The sequence below is a fragment of the Xyrauchen texanus genome, chromosome 32, assembly GCF_025860055.1.
Source record: "Xyrauchen texanus isolate HMW12.3.18 chromosome 32, RBS_HiC_50CHRs, whole genome shotgun sequence".
NCBI lineage: Eukaryota > Metazoa > Chordata > Actinopteri > Cypriniformes > Catostomidae > Xyrauchen > Xyrauchen texanus.
The window spans coordinates 346,733-367,500 of record NC_068307.1 but is presented as its reverse complement, the minus strand read 5'-3'; the positions used below and the strand labels follow the sequence as shown (position 1 = coordinate 367,500).

Here is a 20,768-nt window from a genome sequence, read left to right as displayed (position 1 = left end):
CGTGATCAGATGCGCCGATTGATGGTCTCTGAGACTCGTCCTTCGCCACCCGGATTGAGGTGAGTAACCACACCACCACGAGGACCTGCTATGTAGTGGGAATTGGGCATTCCAAATTGAGACAATAGGGGATAAAAAACACAAATAAATAAATAAAATCAGGGCTTAAAGGGTTAACTGAATGAAAGTTCCTTTAAAGCGCTTCTGTGTTACTATTTTGTAACAAATAATAACAATAATAAAAAAAACATAATTATTGGACACAATAAATTCCTTGTGTTTCATATGTAACAAACAGTGACACAAAGCAAACACCCAAAATAGCCAAATCTCCATCTCTCCATGATGTGTCTCAGCAGGATCTCCACTCAAACAGCGACAGTGCTCCTCAAATAAACAGCTCTCCTGTCCCACCTGAGAATGGGGCTCCTACACCAATTTCACACAATCAGGACATCAAATCATCAAATGGATGAATCCAATCAGATTGATTTATTTGTTCTTGGTGGGCGTGATCTTTAGGATATGTCCCGGTTGAGGCCTTCTAGCTGGCCTTGCGTGACACAATCACGCTTTAAGTGACGCATTTGAAAGCGAAGAGCGCGAGATCGTTATATTATCAACTATTAATCATGAAAGTATTTGACACTTCCATTGGAAGTGTCTCACTGGAACACACATTTGTGCTTTATTAAAGAAAAGGAACGAGTCCAAATTAATTTATGTGTTAATAATCAACATTACGACACAAATGCTGCTGATTGATCTGAACTCCCGGAATATTCCTTTAATGGAACATGTCAGTTTACCAGCATTGCTCTGTGCTGCAAGATAACAGACAGAAAACACAATCTTTTGTGTCAAAGGAATGAATCATACGATCACCACCTTCATATGCTGACCTTTAAAACACTGAGACACCTGTCCTGCAATATCAGCTTTATATGAGGTAATCAGGGACACTTTAATTCCTTTTAAATGCTAAACATCCAAGTCAGAGAAATAGAGACTCCATCACATTCATCTTCAACGGCTTCAGGAGGATCATCATCATCATGTCCTCATTTCCTGCCTCCTACACACGGACACACAACAGACTGTCAACGTTCATTCATTAAGTGTGAGGTGGATCTATGAGACACACACACACACACACGGACAGACACACACACACACACACACACGGACAGACACACACACACACACACACACACACACACACACACACACACACACACACACACACACACACACACACAGACAGACACACACACAAACAGACACACACACACACACACACGGACAGACACACACACACACACACGGACAGACACACACACACACACACACGGACAGACACACACACAAACAGACACACACACAAACAGACACACACACACACTCACACACACGGACAGACACACACACAAACAGACACACACACACTCACTCACTCACACGGACAGACACACACACAAACAGACACACACACACTCACACACACGGACAGACACACACACAAACAGACACATACACAAACAGACACACACACACTCACACACACGGACAGACACACACACAAACAGACACATACACAAACAGACACACACACAAACAGACACTCACACACTCACACACACACGGACAGACACACACACAAACAGACACTCACACACTCACACACACGGACAGACACACACACAAACAGACACACACACACTCACACACACGGACAGACACACACACAAACAGACACACACACACTCACTCACTCACACGGACAGACACACACACAAACAGACACACACACACTCACACACACGGACAGACACACACACACAAACAGACACATACACAAACAGACACACACACAAACAGACACTCACACACACACGGACAGACACACACACAAACAGACACTCACACACTCACACACACGGACAGACACACACACAAACAGACACACACACAAACAGACACACACACACTCACACACACGGACAGACACACACACAAACAGACACACACACACTCACTCACTCACACGGACAGACACACACACAAACAGACACACACACACTCACACACACGGACAGACACACACACAAACAGACACATACACAAACAGACACACACACAAACAGACACTCACACACACACGGACAGACACACACACAAACAGACACTCACACACTCACACACACAAACAGACACACACACACTCACTCACACGGACAGACACTCACACACTCACACACACGGACAGACACACACACAAACAGACACACACACACTCACTCACACGGACAGACACTCACACACTCACACACACGGACAGACACACACACACTCACTCACTCACACGGACAGACACACACACACACACACTCACACTCATACAGACACACACACACTCACTCACACGGACAGACACTACACACACTCACTCACACGGACAGACACACACACACACACACACTCACACTCATACAGACACACACACACACACACACTCACTCACACACTCACTCACACACACACTCACACACACACCCCAGGTTCCTCAGGTACTGACACATTCAAGCAGGTAAGAATCTCTATTATTGATCTCATTGCTTTCCATTCCAAAGACAGAAATTCATTTTCAATCTTTCATCAAATCAGATAAAAAATCTAAAATCCTTTTCAGCTAATGTCACACATCTGTCTCATTTCCCCAATCATCGGACTCATTCTGGTATGACGTGCCACTTTTCACTATCCAATCAAGTCCATCCTTCATCTGTTCTCTGAGTTCTTGTGCGGCTGCACCTGCATCACTATATCTGTCCATCCCGGAGCGCTCAAACTCCAGACACAAAGCACGGCTTTCATTTCTTCTGGCACAATGACATCATCACGTAAGCTATGCATGTGTGGTGCATGTGTGGTGCATGTGTGGTGCATGTGGGGTGCATGTGTGGTGCATGTGTGGTGCATGTGGGGTGCATGTGGGGTGCATGTGTGGTGCATGTGGGGTGCATGTGTGGTGCATGTGGGGTGCATGTGGGGTGCATGTGTGGTGCATGTGGGGTGCATGTGGGGTGCATGTGTGGTGCATGTGGGGTGCATGTGTGGTGCATGTGGGGTGCATGTGGGGTGCATGTGTGGTGCATGTGTGGTGCATGTGTGGTGCATGTGGGGTGCATGTGTGGTGCATGTGGGGTGCATGTGGGGTGCATGTGTGGTGCATGTGGGGTGCATGTGTGGTGCATGTGTGGTGCATGTGGGGTGCATGTGGGGTGCATGTGTGGTGCATGTGGGGTGCATGTGTGGTGCATGTGTGGTGCATGTGGGGTGCATGTGTGGTGCATGTGGGGTGCATGTGTGGTGTATGTGTGGTGCATGTGTGGTGCATGTGGGGTGCATGTGTGGTGCATGTGGGGTGCATGTGGGGTGCATGTGGGGTGCATGTGTGGTGCATGTGGGGTGCATGTGTGGTGCATGTGTGGTGCATGTGGTGCATGTGTGGTGCATGTGTGGTGTATGCGTGCAGAAGGAAATACCATTAACAGGAACTCAAGCGGCTGCCAAATCCAATACATTAAAAACAAGTACAGTTCATATCATATATATATGTATATATAAGGACCCCAACCATTATTAAAGTCCCTGACACAGAAACAACGATCGGCTTCTGTATGTGTGCTGTGATTGTGGCATAACTGTTACCTGGACCGGAACTATCCACTTAAAAAAAACAATGAACATGATGCGGACAAAAGACAGGCAAAAAATACAACATTTATTTCCAGAAACATCATTCTGACTCTTAGAACTCCTTCCAAATGGTTTGTGCCCCCTAATAATGCACTTAAACATTTATACAACTTATTTACTTCCAGATTTACAGGCCAAACAACACTTGTTTTGTGCTCCTATAAAACATATCAGGCAACAATTTAGGAGGGGAAATAGGTTAGTGTGCTCCAGTAATGTAGGTCAGTGCCGACTTCAGCTGCCGTTTCTGAGTTTAAGCAAAAGCCCAAATGAGCAACATCTCACTGACACCAGAAGCACTGATGAGGCACAAAACATCATTTAATCCCACTGAAAAGGAAGACTTCATCTCCCCACAGCCTTCACAAATGTCACACATGACGCGACTGTTATTGAGTTACACAGAGCGATGGCCGAGCTTGTGAGCATATGAGATGGAATTGTGGGGAATTAATGGCCGTATCAATCAGGAGAGAACAGTGTGACCGCAGATACCAGATGCACAAGTTTGACCCACTTTACGAGTCCTGACTGCCGTGTTCTACCGTGTTCATTTGCTCCACAGAAAGCGCTTCTATTCCAAAATACACCACGTTCATTTTAAATGAAATACAAATGTAGTGCTGTTCAGTCAGAGGACTCAAACACAGATTGTGTTTACCACTAGAGCTTCTGAAGTCATTGAGTACTGATGCCAAGAATAATCATTTGCATCCATCACACTGCAGATATCTCTGCATGGGAGTTATTGATCCGAGAAACTGCTGAATTAATGATAAAGATCCATTTGTGTCAGTAAGTGAGACACATACCTGCGGAAGGAAACTTCTGATCTCTATAGAAACTATAGCAATAGTCTATGAACCTGCAACAATGAGGAAACAAAACAATTATTAGCCCTAGCATCAAGTCTAGCATCACTATTGGTCGTACAGAGTGTTAAGAACCAGGGGCGGATATAGAAATTTTTTATGGGGGGGGCGGCATAAAGACTATTAGGGGTATCTCAGTGAGTACTGACGCTGACTATCACACCTTGAGTCGTGAGTTTGAATTCAGGGTGTGCTGAGTGACTCCAGCCAGGTCTCCTTAGCAACCAAATTGACCCGGTTGCTAGGGAGGGTAGAGTCACATGGGGTAACCAAATTGACCCAGTTGCTAGGGAGGGTAGAGTCACATGGGGTAACCAAATTTGGCCGGTTGCTAGGGAGGGTAGAGTCACATGGGGTAACCAAATTGACCCGGTTGCTAGGGAGGGTAGAGTCACATGGGGTAACCAAATTGACCCAGTTGCTAGGGAGAGTAGAGTCACATGGGGTAACCAAATTTGGCCGGTTGCTAGGGAGGGTAGAGTCACATGAGGTAACCAAATTTGGCCGGTTGCTAGGGAGGGTAGTCACATGGGGTAACAAAATTGTCCCGGTTGCTAGGGAGGGTAGAGTCACATGGGGTAAACAAATTGGGCCGGTTGCTAGGGAGGGTAGAGTCACATGGGGTAACCAAATTGGCCCGGTTGCTAGGGAGGGTAGGAGTCACATGGGGTAACCAAATTGGGCCGGTTGCTAGGGAGGGTAGAGTCACATGGGGTAACCAAATTGGCCCAGTTGCTAGGGAGGGTAGAGTCACATGGGGTAACCAAATTGACCCGGTTGCTAGGGAGGGTAGAGTCACATGGGGTAACCAAATTGTCCCGGTTGCTAGGGAGGGTAGAGTCACATGGGGTAACCAAATTGTCCCGGTTGCTAGGGAGGGTAGAGTCACATGGGGTAACCAAATTGTCCCGGTTGCTAGGGAGGGTAGCGTGACATGGGGCAACCAAATTTTGCCGGTTGCTTGGGAGGGTAGAGTCACATGGGGTAACCAAATTGTCCCGGTTGCTAGGGAGGGTAGAGTGACATGGGGCAACCAAATTTTGCCGGTTGCTTGGGAGGGTAGAGTTACATGGGGTAACCAAATTGTCCCGGTTGCTAGGGAGGGTAGAGTGACATGGGGCAACCAAATTTTGCCGGTTGCTTGGGAGGGTAGAGTTACATGGGGTAACCAAATTGGGCGGTTGCTAGGGAGGGTAGAGTCACATGGGGTAACCTCCTCGTGGTGGTGATTAGTGGTTCTCTCAATGGGGCCTGTGGTGAGTTGTGTGTGGATCGTGGAGAGTAGTATGAGTCTCCACATGCTGTGAGTCTCCGCGGTGTCACAATGAGTCACGTGATCAGATGCGCGGACTGACGTCTCAGACACGGAGGCAACTGAGACTTGTCCTTCACCACACGGATTGAGGCGAGTAACCGCACCACCACGAAGACTTAAATTGTGGGAATTGGGCATTCCAAATTGGGAGAAAATGGGATTAAAAAAAGACTATTAGGAATGGATACACCAAAGCAAGCGCCCATGCCTAGTTCTTATGGATTAAGGTACCAGTCTCTATTTAATCTCTATTAAAGTGTACCCATGGATGGAGAGTGCATGCATGTCCTGTAGGACTATCACCTTTGTAACAACTGGAATAAGCCATCTGAAAGCGAACATTAACACAAAGTTAGGTGCAATCAAATAAAAACTCTTTGGCAATTGTGCTGTGAGGGGCAGTGCCACAAAACTCATGAATATTAATGTTAAGCACAGTAAAATAGTCTTTTAAATGACATATTTTGATAAACAGTCATTCTTATACTTATAATAACAATTATGTTATATTAAATGGTTGTATTATTATTATTATTATTATTATTATCTGTAAGCAATATCACAAACGCAAGCAGCCTTGTGCCTGAGATAATGAGATTTGTTTTCATTCATATTTTCATTAATACTGTGAAGCTCTTTTGTGCAGCATTTTATTTGACCAAAAATAAAATAAAATTGCAATTTCTTTTGTAATATATATATATCTATACACCAACAAGTGTTTACATACACAGAACTGCCGCTCAATGGATGTTTTGGCAGCATTCGGAGTAAACTCTAGAGACTGTTGTGTGTGAAAATCCCAGAAATACTCAAACCAGCCCGTCTGACACCAACAATCATCCATGTGATTATCTAATCAGCCAATCACGTGGCAGCAGTGCATAAAATCATGCAGATACGCGTCAGGGGCTTCAGTTAATGTTCACATCAACCATCAGAATGGGGAAAATGTGATCTCAGTGATTTGGAGCGTGGCACGATTGTTGAAAGGTTTCCTTGCTGAGCCTTTCAGGTGATGTCCATATAGGACTGGTTTTGCTGTGGATCTAGATACTCGTCCACCTGTTTCCTCCAGCATCTTCACAAGGTCCTTTGCTGTTGTTCTGGGATTGATTTGCACTTTTCACACAAACTACGTTCATCTCTAGGAGACAGAATGCGTCTCCTTCCTGAGCGGTGTGATGACTGTGTGGTCACATGGTGTTTATACTTGTGTACTATTGTTTGTACAGATGAACGTGGCACCTTCAGGTGTTTGGAAATTGCTCCTAATGATGAATCAGACTCATGGAGGTCCACAAATGTTTTTCTGAGGTCTTTTGATTTTCCCATGATGTCAAGAAAAGATGCATTGAGCCTTAAAATACATCCACAGGTACACCTCCAATTCATTACACCTCCTATCAGATGCTGATTGTCTAAAGGCTTGACATCATGTTCTGGAATTTTCCAAGCTGCTTAAAGACACAGTTAACTTAGTGTATGTAAACTTCTGACCCACTGGAATTATGTTATAGTCAATTAAAAGTGACACAATCGGTCTGTAAACAACTGTTGGAAAAATAACTCATGTCATGCACAAAGTAGATGTCCTAAACGACTCGCCAAATTTAATTATCAGTGGTTAAAAAATCTTTTGTAAACCTCTGACTTCAGCTGTATATTTATATTTGTCAATCTCTTCTGCCTTTATTGAGCCATTCTTATAATTTCAGCTGAAATATAAGTTTTATCTCTCTTTCCACACTCTCCACTCATTCTTTAATACATGACGAAAGAGAAACATTAAAGAATGATGGCAAACAAGGAATTTTATTCTAAGTGTTAATACACAAATATACATGAAAGAATTTTGTTTCCCTTCACTTCTGAAATGCTGTTCATTGGCTTTAATACATTCAGTTCCTTTGACACGTACATACATATGACACAACATTGGATATTCTAGGAAAAAGGATTAACAGGTGTTCATTTAGAGTGCAACTGTTTTCGGGAGGATATATTAAATGATTCGTTACCATCTTGTTTTGTTCCTTTAGACTTCCCTGAGTGGTTCATTTGAGACAAAAGCACAAATAAAATCAACACAACAAAGACAAACAACACCTACGATCATATAAATGTAATCCAATTACAAGCAACAACAATAAAAAAGTAGGACTACGTCAGTTTATCAAGGTTACTACTATTAATGAGTCGGAGACAAAAAAACGACTGAAAAAAACAAATGAACTGAAAATCCTACAGACGTGCCGTTCTTAACTTCATAATATCAGTGCAGCGGGATCTCTCAGCTCATTACAAAAGCAGCGCAGAGGTGACGGAGCTCTCTGAAGTTATTACATGATATTTCACTGAATCCCGGATACGTGCCAGCCAAACACAACAGTTAGTGTCAATCCTCAGGCACAATGTTCTCCTCAAGATGAGATATTCTAGATGAAATCTGGACATTGTTGAGGCTGAGATTTACTGATACAGCTGTACATCACCCATCACTGAGGCGGTCCAGAAATGACTGATGCCTTTAATTCTCTTCTCATCACCACTGCATTAAAACATTAAGCGTACATTAAGTGTTACGCAGACATTAAGGAGGAATGTAGTGAAGAGAATGGACCTTATTCACAGCAGTGCCATCTTTCATTTTTGACGAGAATGAAAACGAGATTATGAGGAATAGACGTACTGTCTCTTTAATGGTTTGTGTAGTTGTTTTAAGTGTTTTGGATCATTCCACTGATGAATCATTGAAAACATTTTTGTGAAAATTTGATTATCAACCATTGGTGTTAAAGGACTGAAAGGTAACCCAAAGGTGTAAATAAGTGCGCGTCCAGCTACACTATCAGTAATGGGTCCCTTCTGCCTTGGTATGGTCCACTCGATTTAAGATGCACAGTAAAAACTCAGAGACCCCCTTCATCATTCAGTCATCAGGTATGGGAGTGTTGCAGTTACCGTGGTAGATATGGACCAGTCCGTCACAATGGTAGTAGAGCTGGAATATGTCTCCGTACCCATGTTCCCTCCACCAGGTACAGAGCTGTCGGTTCCACCCGCAGGCCAGCGGGTAAAACAATTCCCCGTGCTCCATCCCGATCATGGTGAAGAAATCCTGATCGCCCAGGTGCCCTCGGAAGTGGTACTTCTCCGCAAGTCGTGTCACACGCTCGGGCTCCAGCAGCTGATTGTATAAGGTGGAGCGACGCATGGCATCAAGATCCAGAAGCATTACTCCACTGTTGAAGCCGGGCAAACCATCTGGTGGAGGGTCTCCTACACGGGACTTAGGATTTTCTTTGCGGTACTGCCAGAACGTATGCCTATAACACAGAGAAGAAACAAATCAGAGAAGAACTACAGAAATTTGAGGAACTAATTTTTACCCCAAAATTCTTAACACCAACTCATGAAACTACAGTACCACATGAACGATGCCATTCAGTGTACTTGTGGGACAATAAAACAGGTGAATCCCATAGACTTACACTGAAGGAGAGGCTTGAGTCAGATCTACAAAGCAGAATATCACAGAGACTTGAAGGTAGACTCTTTTGACAGTAAACCACCACCTAGAACCCCTTAGCACTGTGGCGGTAATTAGGGCATGGTCAACATTTTCAAATTTCCTTGAGATTTCTAGCGTTATTTCTACATTACTTGTGGACAAAAATATGTCCATGTTTTTGTGCTCAAGCTAAAGATTTCTGCTAATAAAGCAGTTTTTATCCTAAGAATTCATAACTGTGGATATAGTGCCATTTCAAGAAATGGAGAGACTAGTTTGTTGAAGAATAGTGCAGGTATGGAAAAATCATAAGAGAAAAATAGTTCAAGACTAAGATAATAAATCAAGGCCACGTCTACATTAATATGTTTTGGTTTGAAATTGCATCTCTTTCTGCACGTTTTGTCGGTCCACACTGAGACGGCGCTTTTAACAGTGAGGACAGGGAAGATGGAGATATCTAAAAACAATAACATTTGAAGGAATGCATTCACACAACGCATTCCTTCATATTCCACACACAGTTAACTGGAGCACAATCGTGTTTCAGACCGTACATTAATAAAAGCATAAATGTGTGTTCCAGTGAGACTCTTATAATGGAGGTCAATGGGTCAATTTTTGGAGGGTTTAAAGTCAGAAATGTGAACATTATAATTAAATAAAAACATACATTAATTCTTCTGTTAAAACTTGTGATTTATTTGAGCTGTAAAGTTGTTTATATTGTCGTTTTGGGGTTTACAATGTTACATCGTCATGGCAACAAAGTTATAAAATTGTCTATAATTTCCACAGTTGTTGTTAATAACTGATTTATGACAGTAAAATCATGTTAACACAAATATTGTTTACCGGTATGTCTTGTGTCTATACTTGTGAAACAGTATTTGAATGTTGACAGATTAAACCCCATTGACTTGCATTGGAAGTGTCTCACTGGAACACACATTTGTGCTTTATTAAAGAAAAGGAGGGGCAAGTGGAAATACATTCTTGTGGTAATCAACATAGTCATAAATACTGTCGATTGAGATTAACTCGTACTGAACCCAGAATATTATTATATTATTATAGTTCATGATACCTAATACATTAATGTTATTGTAAAGAGTTGCCATAAATCTTTTTTTTTCTTTTCAGTTTTCTCACCTGAACCAAAATAGAGCCAGAATCATCAGTTCTCCTCTAGTGATGATCAATGACACTGTTATAATGGTTTAAACGGCATCTAATAACTCAAATCTCTCCTCTGGCAAAATGAAGGTAAGTCAGACTGGAAACTGGAAAATGACATCCTTGTGAGATAATAAAGTGACCGGAATCTATGCTTAAGGTGAACTCATCTTATCGACTGTGGCATGCAGAAAATCCTGAAGTCCTGGAGTGAACTGTAACCTTGAGCTGATCCCGATATATCAAGTGCTGCACACCAGCTGGTGAAGTCCATAACACTGCAATATGAAGGTTATTCAAAGTAGCTTTGAAGTCAATGCCTCCTGCAGAACAATCCTCTGAGGCTTTCCAGAAGTTCAGAGAAACCCTCCTCATCTCTTTCTCTCAAAAAGAACCTCAAACTGGAGGAAACAACAAAGAGCTTTCTGAAGCTGCTGCCCCTCGACTGTTCACTTGACAGATGAAGAAAAGAACTGGAGAGAATGACACAAACTTGAAGCTTTTATCTTTCTCCTAGAGATTCTGATTCAGAGGAGCATCTCAGAGGGACAGATTGCTGGAGTGAGCAGGAGCACACAGGTAAACACGCAGAAAACCACACCAGTCTGGATCTCAGAGAGTTGAGTAATGATTGGTGCTGCAATGAAAGAGTTTGGACTGCTTTCTGCTTCTCTAAGAAGTCTCATGAAAGAAACTTCACATTAGAACTCAAACTTCCATCTTTTTTTTATTAAAAGTTTGTGCTGCGTACTTTCTCCTGATTTGTTTATTAAATGCAGAGAGTAAATGTAAATGTTGGCATCACTTCAATCCAATTACTAAAAAAGAAAAATGACAAAAAGAGCACAAGAAGAACAAGAATGATCAAAAACAAGAGTGTCTGACAGCACTAGGGCTGGGCATCGATACTTTTAGGCACCGACCGAATTGCCTCTAAACAACCGAGTATCAAAAAATGTCTTGTCGTTCGGTACCAAATTTCGATACCTAAGGGGTTAATCTCGGCAACGTTAGTGATAAGCATGTAGCATGCTACATGTGCCCAAATCTAAAAGTGCTGGTGATTGGCTGTGTTTAGGCATCAAGGAAAAACACCAGTTTACGCCGGTTATGCCCAGAGACGCGGCTCACACGTGAGGCTAAAGTGTGTATGTGTCTCAACCCCCATACATGTGAAAGATGTGGAAAAGTTCAAAAGTGTGGCTACATTTCTCCAGGCTCGTTGCCAACAGTGCGCGATGCAATATTTGTGACAAGATAATTGCTGCCAAGACCGGCAACATGACAAATCTGATGAAGCACTTGACAGTGCACAGAACATGCCCACCACACGAGTCCTCCTCCAACATGCCCAGCCCTAGACAGCAGTGACGGGTTAAGACGGATGCCTCACTGCGTGCCCACACTGGAAGAGAGAGTGGCACTAAAGGTTACTCCCATTATTATCAACGGCGCTGGCAGTGTGCTTTTTACATTCATTTTCATTACTGGCTTATACACCATAATTATTCTCCCTTCCCAGAGCAGCATTATTTACCATTATATGGGAATTCATAACACATGTAAAATGAGTAAATTATTTGACATTTTTCTTTTACTGGCATAAAAAAATAGCCATTTGTAAAAAAGTGGGCAAATGCCTGTTAGGTCTTTGTGTGTCAGAATATTTAGGCCACTGTCATATTAAATATTAATTTACATTTATGCATTTGGCAGACGCTTTTATCCAAAGTGACTTACAGTGCACTTATTACAGGGACAATCCCCCCGGAACAACCTGGAGTTAAGTGTCTTACTCAAGGACACAATGGTGGTGACTGTGGGGATCAAACCAGCAACCTTCTGAGTACCAATGTATTATACAGAGCACTTATTACAGGGACAATCCCCCCGGAGCAACCTGGAGTTAAGTGTCTTACTCAAGGACACAATGGTGGTGACTGTGGGGATCAAACCAGCAACCTTCTGAGTACCAATGTATTATACAGAGCACTTATTACAGGGACAATCCCCCCGGAGCAACCTGGAGTTAATTGTCTTACTCAAGGACACAATGGTGGTGACTGTGGGGATCGAACCAGCAACCTTCTGAGTACCAATGTATTATACAGAGCACTTATTACAGGGACAATCCCCCCGGAGCAACCTGGAGTTAAGTGCCTTACTCAAGGACACAATGGTGGTGACTGTGGAGATCAAACCAGCAACCTTCTGATTACCAGTTATGTGCTTTAGACCACTACGCCACTATCACTTTCCATCACATCACATATTCATGAGGCCAAAAATGCAGCATTTAAGATGTAAGGGCATGACTGAGACACTCTGGATGAGGATGACACCCTAATCACTGAAGATCCCAATTACAGCAGAGCTATTACAGGACACAATTAGTGAAATCAGGGTCTGTTTTAGAGGAGAAACAGCGGGTGACACCAGACAAATGTGCATCAGCAGTGTGGGCTGTACAGCTAACACAGTAAAATGAGAAAAGAAATGCTTTAATAGACGGTTCTAAAGCGCTGCATCAACAACACATTTCAAGACAATCACTGTCAGACGTTAAATCCTCTGCTGTGAGTAATGTTCCCATATTTGTGAGGAGTTTAGAGGGATTAAAATCTTTTGCTGAATCTAGCTTATACTGCATAAATAAATAATTGCAGCAAAATGTGTTTAAACTGCTTGATGTCGTGAGTTAGACGTGTAGCCGTGTTATCTTGCAGTTCTGCACTTTTGAACACAAAGCGAGGATCGCTCTGAGACTCCCAAGCTCTGTTTACATTGAAGTGCAACACTTTGGATTCAGGATGTGCTTAAGCGGTTTTGTGCCACTCTGTATTGAAGCCTAGAAATGTGTTAAAACATGCTAAACATGCAAGCCCCACCTCGTTATGTGGTAAAAGATGCTTACAATGCCTAGCAACATGCTACCATTGCCTAGTTTCACGCTATACATGCTAGCAATGCCTAGCTACCTGTTAAAAATACTAACACAGTGGGCCTGGGAAGCTCAGCGAGCTCAACGCTGACTATCACATCTGGAGTCGTGAGTTTGAATTCAGGGCATGCTGAGTGACACCAGTCAGGTCTTCTAAGAAACCAAATTGGGCCGGTTGCTAGGGAGGGCAGAGTCACATGGGGTAACCTCCTCATGGTCGCTATAATGTGGTTTGTCATAAGTGGGGCATATGGTGAGTTGTGCATGGATGCCATGGAGAATAGATTACGTTCAAGATTAGATGTCACTGGGCAAAATACAAGTACAGAGCCAATGAAATGCAGTTAGCATCTAACCAAAAGTGAAAGTAGCAATATGTATATATAAAATTTGTGAGTATATACAATATGTTTTTTTTGAGTGCAAAGATATGATGTAGAGAAGCAGAGACCAGCTCAATACAAATGTCTATGTATACAGTACAAGGTTCATTTAAAGAAGCATAAAACTGAAGGTGCATTGTACAGAATGAGGTATAAATATGTAAATATATTTATATGGCCGGTGTCCATAACATTTCAAGCGGCATCAAGAGGTAGAAGTTATGTGCAAGAAATGTGCAAGGGAATGTGCAGGGGAAAAATTAATAATAAAAAAATATATATATATTTATATTATATATAAAAAAATACAAATATGTAGTTCGAGTGTGAGATTGTTGTTGGCACACCACACTGCCAGGTGCTGTATCTCTTCCCTGTAGGCTGTCTCACCGTCGCCGCTGATCAGGCCTACCACCGTGGTGTCATCTGCAAACTTGATTATGGAGTTGGAGCCATACTCCGGTATGCAGTCGAGGGTGAAGAGGGAGTAGAGGATTGGACTCAGCACACAGCCCTGTGGTGCATCAGTGTTAAAAGTGAGGGTAAAGGATTTGTGGTTGCTGACTGACTGTGGTCTGTTAGTGAGGAAGTCCAAGGTCCAGTTGCAGAGGGAGGGGCTAATGCCAAGATCAGTGAGCTTGGAGATCAGCTTGGATGGGATCACAGTATTAAAGGCAGAACTGAAAAATCAATGAATAGCATTGAAATAATAGTGTGGGACTCCACACATGCTAGGTCTCTGCAGGTAACACGCTCAACAAGTCACGTGATAAATTGCGCGGATTGACTGCCTCATATGCAGAGGCAACTGAGATCCACCACCCGGATTAAGGCGAGTCACTATGCCACAACGAGGACTTAAAGAGTACATTGGGATTTGGGTATTCCAAATTGGGGAGAAAAAGGAAATAAAAAATTCTAGCACCACCTAGCAACATGCTAGCACCACCTAGCTATGTGGCAAAACATGCTTACAATGCCTAGCAACATGCTACCATTGCCTAGCTACATGCTGACATATGCAGCAACACCTATCAACATGCTACATGCTAAACGAATCTATCTATCTATAAATCTCCAAGCTTTCAAACTTTTTTAAGGCTTTTTCAAGCCAATATGAAGTTTGTATACAATCTTTTCAATCTAGTTTTTTTCTATGATAGTTTTCCTCAATAAGATTTTATAGTTATTTAGCCTATTTATTTGTTGCCCAACTGTTGGTAAACATGTTGAAATGTTAACTTAGTGTCCATATATCCCTCTGAAATACATCTGATCAGGGTCACTTGAAAATAACAGGCCTAATTATACATTATCAAATCAAATCACTTTATTGTCACACATGTACACGAGTGCAACAGTAGGTGAAAGTCTTGTGTGCAGTTCTGAGCAACATAGCAGTCATGACAGTGACGAGACATATACCAATTACAATAAACAACATACTTACACAACACAATTTACATATCAAATGTACACATACTTACACAACACAATAATTATATACAATGTACACATACTTACACAACATATAATTATATACAATATACAGTAAACAATACACACAATATAGAATACACATACAATAACAATTAAAAATAAAGAGTATATAAAAAATATATATGCAGTAGTTGTATTGAGGAGAATATATCTGACAGTCCAGTGTGAGATATAAGATAAGTGCAGTGCTGATTATCGATCGTGAGAGATCAAGTGTTCAGAAGTCTGATTGCTTGGTTTTTGTGATGTAAAAGAATGAGACAAAGATAAATCATGTCAGAAATGTTTCCACTTTTAATGTGACCTTTATGTGAACAATTCAATTGAAAAACAAACTGAAATCTTCATGGGCGACAATTAAAATCCTTAAAATAACCTGGTTGCATAAGTGTGCACATCCTCTTCTAACTGGGGATGTGTTCAGAATTAACCAATCACATTCAAACTCATGTTAATAGAAGTCAATACACACCCGCCATCATTTAAAGTGACTCTGATTAATCACAAATAAAGTTCACCTGTTCTAGTAGGATATTCCTGACATTTTCTTAGTTGCATCTCAGAGCAAAAGCCTTCCAAAGCATAAGAGGGACCTCATTGTTGAAAGATATCAGTCAGGATAAGGGTATAAAAGAATTTCCAAAGCATTAGATATACCATGAACACAGTGAAGACAGTCATCATCAAGTGGAGAAAATATGGCACAACAGAGACATTACCCAGAACTGGACGTCCCTCCAAAATTGATGAAAAGACGAGAAGAAAACTGGTCAGGGAGGCTTCCAAGAGGCCTACAGCAACATTAAAGGAACTGCAGGAATTACTGGCAAGTACTGGCTGTGTGACCACAATCTCCCGTATTCTTCATATGAATGGCCTATGGGGTAGGGTGGCAAGACGGAAGCCTTTTCTTACAAAGAAAAACATCCAAGCCCGGCTGAAGTCTGCAAAAACAAACATCAAGTCTCCCAAAAGCACGTGGGAAAATGCGTTTGGTGCAAAAACAACACTGCACATCACCCAAAGAACACCATACCCACAGTGAAGGATGGTGGCGGCAGCATCATGCTTTGGGGCTGTTTTTCTTCAGCTGGAACTGGGGCTTTAGTCAGGGTGGAGGGAATTATGAACAGTTCCAAATACCAGGCAATTTTGGCACCAAACCTTCAGGCGTCTGTTAGAAAGCTGAAGATGAAGAGGAAGTTCACCTTTCAGCACGACAATGACCCAAAGCACACCTCCAAATCCACAAAAGCATGGCTTCACCAGAAGCAGATTAATGTTTTGGAATGGCCCAGCCAGAGCCCAGACCTGAATCCAATTGAACATCTGTGGGGTGATCTGAAGAGGGCTGTGCACAGGAGATGTCCTCGCAATCTGACAGATTTGGAGTACTTTTGCAAAGAAGAGTGGGCAAATATAGTCACGTCAAGATGTGCCATGCTAATAGACTCCTACCCAAAAAGACTGAGTGCTGTAATAAAATCAAAAGGTGCTTCAACAAAGTATTAGTTTAAGGGTGTGCACACTTATGTAACCAGGTTATCGTGATTTTTTTTTATTAAATTGTTCATGTTATAGGTCACATTAAAGGTGGAAAAAGTTTTGACATGATTTATCTTTGTATCATTACATCACAAGAACCTGGCATTTTAACAGGGGTGTGTAGACTTTTTATATCCACTGTATGTGTTGAGAGCAGTGTGTATTGTAGATGCAATGGCATCATCAGTGGAGCGGTTGTTGCGGTAGGCAAACTGCAATGGGTCCAAAGAGGGGGGCAGAACAGAGCAGATGTAATCTCGGATTAGCCTCTCAAAGCATTTGCTGATGATGGGGGTCAGAGCAACAGGACGCCAGTCATTTAAACAAGTGATTTTGGCTTGCTTAGGTACAGGCACAATGGTGGACGTTTTGAAGCATGTGGGGACTACAGACAGGGAGAGGGACAGGTTTGTCCGTAAAAACACCAGCCAGTTGGTTTGCGCACGCTCTGATGACACGGCCCAGAATGCCATCTGGACCCGCGGCTTTACGGATGTTCATACGTCGGAAGGAACGGGTTACATCCGCAACAGAGACGGAGAGTTGTTATTATTATCATTATTATCTTTAACTCCGACTAGTCGACTAGTGGTTCAAACAACCGTCTGACTAGTCAATTATAAAAATTAATAGTTTTTCACATCCCTAGTACGTACCTACCTAATGCTAATGCTACAAGATGCTGTGTCAATTAAAAATGATAATCATCCTTTAAAATGTATCTTGACACACCCACATTCTGTTATTCACTGCAATGCATCTGTTTTAGCTCAAGAGTGCAATCGGTCTGAGTAAGTCATCATCAGTGCTTGGCACACATCCAAAATACGAATGCTCATTTTAGCATTCAAATGTGCATTTTTATCTTAAATTCAACGAATATTCGAATTTTCATTTGACAGCCTTTGCGGGCTGAGAAAGCAGAATGGCACAAACTACTTCTCCCTGGCTCCATTAACTCCAGAGGAATGTCAGATGGCACCTTCATATTTCATGTCCAGTTTTAGTGTCTTCTTTACGAGTGTCTGTCTGAGAGGATGTACGTGCTCTACAGCACACAATAAACAGCTGGACGGCTTTTCAATTCAACATGTAACATCTCTCACTAAGTGTTTGCTTCAGAAAGGAATGGGCATCTACATGATAAAGGAGAGCTAACAAAACAAGCTGCTGAAACCAGCCTGAGCCGGACTGCTGATCTTAGCAGGTTTGAGCTGGTCTCATATCCTGAGGATCTGGCACAAATTCAATCATTTATTTGATAATTTCATCATTACGCATTTTATGTGTGTGTCTGTTTTACCGTCCTGCAGCAGGTGAAAATGGCAAGTGAGATCTGTTAGTAATGGGTCTGGAGTACAAACACTGAAGGACTACTAACACACTCAAGTCCTCACATCAAAGTATGAGCAATAGTAACAGCTTACTTAGTAGCCTTGACAACCACCACTAATGAGGTCATGACCTCCACCTGCCTCTCAACAGCCAACAGGTCCAATGGGTCTTTATACTCGAACTAGGTAAACCAACACATTTACTTCTGTCATTCTGTACAATATTTCAATAGTAAAAATTATCATCTGCATTTCAGGGAAGAGCCCGGGAAATGAGAGCATCATGATTTGTTTGTCATGTCAAGAACCAAAACAAAATTATTGCTGTAGGGTTTTGAACTGATGCATCTCCACACTCTATGCTTGTGTATTTAACGCCTGATCCGTTATTAAAATCATGATCAATGCAAATGGATGTGTTTCCTGGGACACTGAAACATACAGTGAAAAGGAGGGAAGACAAAGAGATAGGGACACAAATGAAAATAAACAGCTTTTAATGCATTCGGTGAAATGGAATGACGGACTTTGACAAAAGCACTGTGGAGAGGCAGCGATGTATATTGATATTCAGATTTATATTCCACAACAGATGTTTATTATATTTCTCTGTTGACCTCGACTGATAAACACTCATTTTAAGACAACATTTTAGTATGCTTATAAAAAAATAAAGGTGTTGGTGTCCTCTAGAATTGTGTTCATACAGTGAAACACAAGGAATCCATGTTCTCTGCTGAACCCACATCAGTGTGCTCCACAGTGGACTACTACCCAACATTCACCGCTGCTGATCCTCTCGACCAATCACAGTGGACTACTACCCAACAGTCACCGCTGCTGATCCTCTCGACCAATCACAGTGGACTACTACCCAACAGTCACCGCTGCTGATCCTCTCGACCAATCACAGTGGACTACTACCCAACAGTCACCGCTGCTGATCCTCTCGACCAATCACAGTGGACTACTACCCAACAGTCACCGCTGCTGATCCTCTCGACCAATCACAGTGGACTACTACCCAACAGTCACCGCTGCTGATCCTCTCGACCAATCACAGTGGACTACTACCCAACAGTCACCGCTGCTGATCCTCTCGACCAATCACAGTGGACTACTACCCAACATTCACCGCTGCTGATCCTCTCGACCAATCACAGTGGACTATTACCCAACATTCACCGCTGCTGATCCTCTCGACCAATCACAGTGGACTATTACCCAACATTCACCGCTGCTGATCCTCTCGACCAATCACAGTGGACTATTACCCAACAGTCACCGCTGCTGATCCTCTCGACCAATCACAGTGGACTATTACCCAACAGTCACCGCTGCTGATCCTCTCGACCAATCATTGTTTTGGTGGATGCTCGTGTCACTATGTAGTGTGTGTATGAGCGCGAGCAACAGGCTGCAGTTCACTGAATGGCCACAGGTGTCACTAATAACAAGCGTTTCTCAATCTTACATACCGCAGCTTTAAGTTACCTTTCTACTGCTGTTCTGCCATCATTTGAGCAGCCGAGCCCCTGAGTAAATTATGTAAAACAGCAGCTATTACAATGAAAGAACAATTTGTTCTGAACTCTCTCAAACCCTGTCAAGTACTTTTGTGTTGTGCAGAACACTGAAGGTGCCTGTGTACCAAAACAATTCTGCACTGTTGTCTGCCTGATGTCAAATGCTGAGGTGTAACTCTATTTTTCCAGAAAGACAGTTCACTTACACTAGCATACAGATGACCTCAAAGCAAACACACATGGACTAAAACTGCAAAAAGAGAGAGTTTTTTAAGAATGTTCATGCATCTCTATAACGACGCAATAAGTGACCAGATCTTTTATGCTCCAAAATAGACAAAAACACTATAAAGGCACAGAAGAAATCAATACAACTTGAGCATTATATTCAAAGTCTTCTGAGGCCATACGATAGCTTTGTGTGAGGAGAGATATTCAATTATTAATCACTCTAGTTTGAATATGTGGGATAATGAATGAGATTTGAGAGCTCCGGTAGATTTTCAGTAAATAATGATTTTAAGCTTGACAGACGTGGTTAATGTATGGAAAAGAGCCGCATGAAGATTCTTCAAAATTCTTCTGGAAAAAAAAAATAACATGTTTGAAACAAGAAGAGGGTGAATAAGTAATGACAAATCATTTATTTTTGGATGATCTATCCTTTAGAGACAAGACTCGAACAAAAATCCAACGCAAAATCTGCTTTAACTTTTAAAAGTGTCTGGAAACCCCACGAGAACACGAACAGAATCTGGAAGAGGATCTTATGCAATGACACTCTGAAATATATTATACAGTGCTCGGAGACACCACTGAATTGAAATGTCTCATGAAGGATTTGATTGATGAACTCTGAGCTCTGGTGTCAGCGTGGGACAGAAGACGAGAATGATTCCAGAG

At 42.3% G+C, this 20,768-nt stretch overlaps 1 protein-coding gene across 2 annotated transcripts in view; it reads right to left on the bottom strand.

Annotated features, from left to right (window-relative positions):
* The window catches only part of xxylt1 (xyloside xylosyltransferase 1), an 86,838-nt gene that overhangs the window by 35,812 nt on the left and 30,258 nt on the right, over positions 1-20,768 (bottom strand). The window contains exon 5 of one of the 2 annotated variants that reach the window (XR_007968402.1): positions 8,911-9,275. Coding sequence is in view for 1 of the 2 variants with exons in the window: in XM_052101633.1 (XP_051957593.1) it covers positions 8,879-9,275 (397 nt within the window). In the remaining variant the exon portion in view is untranslated. Of the gene's footprint in view, positions 1-7,700; positions 9,276-20,768 lie in introns of those variants that run through there. The other variant, XM_052101633.1, reaches the window with a different exon arrangement.